Source organism: Buceros rhinoceros, unplaced genomic scaffold (assembly GCF_000710305.1).
Source record: "Buceros rhinoceros silvestris isolate BGI_N320 unplaced genomic scaffold, ASM71030v1 scaffold40317, whole genome shotgun sequence".
NCBI classification, from domain to species: domain Eukaryota; kingdom Metazoa; phylum Chordata; class Aves; order Bucerotiformes; family Bucerotidae; genus Buceros; species Buceros rhinoceros.
In genome coordinates, this window is record NW_010422475.1 from 399 (window position 1) to 4059 (window position 3661).

The 3661-nt window shown below is 57.7% G+C and overlaps 1 protein-coding gene across 1 annotated transcript in view; it reads left to right on the plus strand.

Moving 5' to 3' along the window:
* Nucleotides 1–3169, plus strand: part of LOC104496854 (epidermal growth factor-like protein 7) — a gene marked incomplete at its 5' end in the record, with an annotated part of 3561 nt that extends 392 nt beyond the window's left edge. Inside the window, 3 exons of the mRNA XM_010140034.1 lie at nucleotides 813–877; nucleotides 1230–1392; nucleotides 3147–3169. Of these exons, the coding sequence (XP_010138336.1) occupies nucleotides 813–877; nucleotides 1230–1392; nucleotides 3147–3169 (251 nt within the window). The remainder of the gene's footprint in view (nucleotides 1–812; nucleotides 878–1229; nucleotides 1393–3146) is intronic.
* Nucleotides 3170–3661: the final 492 nt, after the last annotated feature.

The following is a 3661-nucleotide window of genomic DNA, read 5'->3' on the forward strand; positions in this document are numbered from 1 at the left end:
AGAGCAGGAGCGGGGACAACTGCCAGAGCCCCCTAGCTTTCTTCTCAGTGACCCAGAAGTAGCTCTACCACCCAGACGACCTCCCCTGAGCACAAATCCAACCACTACTCCATCTGCAAGGGTGACAGAGCCTGGCTGTGGCATGCAGTGTCTGGGATGTTCTCTCCATGCGGTGTCTGGGATGTTCTTTCCGTCATCATCACCCTTCCTGCAGGGCGAGTCCGGAGCCACGAGGAGCGGCGGGGACCGCTGGTGATGGCCCATTATTACTTTTGGTACGCGCTGTGACACTTCAAACTCGTACCGTGAGTAATAATGCGCGGTGGCCAGCACAGGCATCGCGCAGGACACGCCCGGGAGAGCAGGGCACTGTCCACACGTGCCCCACCAGCCACATGCCTTCGTCCCCCATCCAGGGCCCTCAGCAGAGACGATGCTTTGTGCCCACCATGAGACAGGGCAGATGCAGGTGGTAACTAACCTGACAACAAGGCTGGGCCTCACCAGACATCTGATCCTTTAAAGCATCATCCACTGCCTGAGAAACTCCCCACTTTGTTGCAGGTTTTCCAGCAGCAAGGAGAGGCTCGTGCACGTTAGCAGCAGGACTAGATGTCAGTGCTTGCAGCAGGTGTTGGATCCCATCGACGCTCCAGGGACTGATCTCAGAGGGGCAGACCCCCAGGGGCTCACTAGGAGGGGAGTGGAAAGCGGCAGAGCTTGGCCTGAGCCCTGCAGCAATGTCTCTCCCCAGCACCTTCCACTTCACCCTGGGCTTTTACTCACCAACCTCCTCTTGGTCATTTTTTCAGGTCCCCCCAGTGAAATGAAGGAAGAAATGGAAGGCCTGAAGAGCAGAGTGGAAGCACTGGAGCAGGTGAGCTTTCAGCACACCCCCCTGCCTTGCCCCATCCTGCCCTCTCTGCCCGGTTGCAGCTCGAGGCTGAGCTCAGCCAGCTCCCACCCCAGGCTGTTTGCAGCCAGGGTTTCCCTCCGCCCCGGCTCTATTTTTAACATCCCGCTGGCCTCACGCCGCAGCGATCCCAGCTGTGCTCCACGCTGCTGGCAGCGCCCACGCAGCAGCTCTTCCAGCCCAGCAGCCCTTTGAATACAACCCAAGCCCCGTGGGCCACCCCGGGGGGGTGCACCGCGGCAGGCAGGGTGCTGCGTCCTGCCGGGTGGTCCTCCTGGCTGGGGAGGACACGCTTACAGCTCCCTTCTCCCTGCAGAAGCTTCAGCTGGCTCTGGCCCCCTTCCACAACCTCATGCCATCTGCACCGGAGGACGTCGGCGCAGACCCCATCAGCCGGCTGTCCCACTCCCTCCAGCAACTGGACAGAATCGACTCCCTGAGCGAGCAGATCTCATTCCTGGAGGAGCGTCTGGAGACGTGTAAGTGCCTGGCACAAGCCGGGTTGAAGTATTTCTCTCCACCCACACTGGTCACGGCAGCCAGATGCAGGCCAGCGAGATCAGTAACACATATGCCACTATTAATCTATATCTCCCTTGAGCTCAGCAGCCTGTCGTTAATAAAGATGAACACAAACAGCCCCTCAGCTTCATTTCAAAGCTGTTGCTGCGGCTGCACCATCTGAGTGCCCTTGTGGCAGCCAGAAAGCGTGAGATTGGCACATGGAGACGTGGCCCTGGGGCAGAAGCAGCGGGAGCCCGCTGTGAGCAGGGGGTCACCTCTCGCAATCAGCCGTCAGCGGCTGCGTCCCCCTCCTGCACCGTTATCGCTTAGTCCTTAGAAAAGGACCCCAGGCTCTCGGAAAATTAACCGTCCAAGAAGTCCATCAGGAGGGTTTAGGGAGCGTGCAGAAGTTGGCAGATTTACGAGCCTGGGAAGTTGTAGGCGTTTCTTTTTGAAGTGTGCAGACCAGGGCTCTGCCGAGCAGCAGCCCAGAGAGGGTGTCCTGAAGACGAGGCACTGGCAGGAGCTGTCGTGTGTGAAATGGCTGAAGGCGGGGGGCCCTGCCTGGCATGTGTCCCCCAGGTCGCTGAGGTGTGCACGGAGCTCTCCCTGTGGCTCTGCAGCTGGGCTCAGAGCAGAGCACAAGCCATGCCCACAGTGTGGTTTGATAGGCAGCTCTCTGCAGCTCGTTCTTGCCATTAAATAATTCCAAACATCCCAGAAACGAGGTGGGGCCAGCTCAGGAGCTGGCGTGGAGCAACAGCCGGTGCTCAGGTGCGTTTCAGGGCACATCCAGTCCCAGTTCACTGCTTGCAGTAATGGCTTAGATATAAAGGACTTCAAAGAAGTTGTTTGAAGACCAAGTAGCTGCAAATAGACACTTAAAAAAAACCATCTGGGAAGGGGGTAGCCACCAGCACCCTGAGTGTTCCAGCAGGCCGGGTTTCCTAGTAGCGCCCTGTACTTATTATTAGTGACAGCACCGAGGAATGTGAGCAGTATCACAAGGTAACATGGATTTATTCCAAGGGATGACTCCAAAGTCCTGGAATCAACTTCTGCCAAGTCTGTTCCGGCAAGCAAAACTTGTTTTTGTCTCTCTCAGGGTTTTGAAAGTCCCTGGAGGACACAGGATTGTCCTTTGGTGCTCTGGCAAGCACTGGGGCTTGCAGGGCATCCCGCAGAGGGAGGAGCAGCCATCCATTTTCTGTGCTTCGCAAAGCATTTCACACCAGAGGGCTGAGGTACCGCTACACCCTGCGACTACCTGCCCCGGCGTGTGTGTGTAAGGACTAAACAGCATTTCCTCTTCTTTAACCCACATGAAGTCGCCTCTCTTTAAGCCCTAACTGGTTTATCCCCTCTAAGTCTGAATGTTGCTGCTGGGCTGTGACACAGCCGGCTGACGGCTCGACAGACTCACACCCGCTCCCTTCCCCAGCCCACGGAGCTCCCCGGGCCCTGGACAGCCAGCGTTATGGTCACTGGGTCCCCACGTTCTCGGGACTCCCCGGGCCCAGGCAAGGACTGCAGCGTGCTGGGGAGGGGAGGATGACACTCCCAAATGTGGCAGGACAGAGCTGGCCCCGGCTGGCTTCGCAAAGGGAAAGCAGCAAACGTGGGTGACATTCACAGAGATTGAGGTCAGCTTCATCCTTCTTGGGGACAGAGAAGGACCAAACCCAGGCTAACAACACTGCTGGACCGTTTTCTTTCTCCATCTTCCCAGGTTCCTGCAAGAATGAACTCTAGCTGAGTGCCCGAGGAACTGGAGCAAGCCGAGTGCAGCCACAGCTCTTACCTCACTCTCCAGCTCTGGCTGGGGATGAAGCCACATCATCTACAGAAGGCAGAGTAGCAGGAGGAGGCTGGTTTCCAGCATCGCAATCATTTTTTCTTCCTTCTCACCTCAGCAAAGGTCACGCAGTTATTTCCTAACCGGACTTGGAGCCCTCAGCATCTCACCCCCTTCCTGCTGGAGAGGCAGAAAATAAACCTCCTCTGGTGCCATAGGTGCCTGTCCAGCTGTGCCAGAGCCTGGCTGGACGTGACGCCACGTGGTGCTTCGCTTTGCCTGGTGTGTTCTTAGTGTTACCTTGAGACACAGCCCTGGCCTGGGCAGGACAGCTGCCCCACCATGCTCTCCCCCAAAGAAGGTGGGGACAGGTCCTACATTTGGAGAACTATGGCCAAAAACACCTGACTTGTGGCAGAGGGGACCGCCCTGGCCGCGGGGCGGGCGCC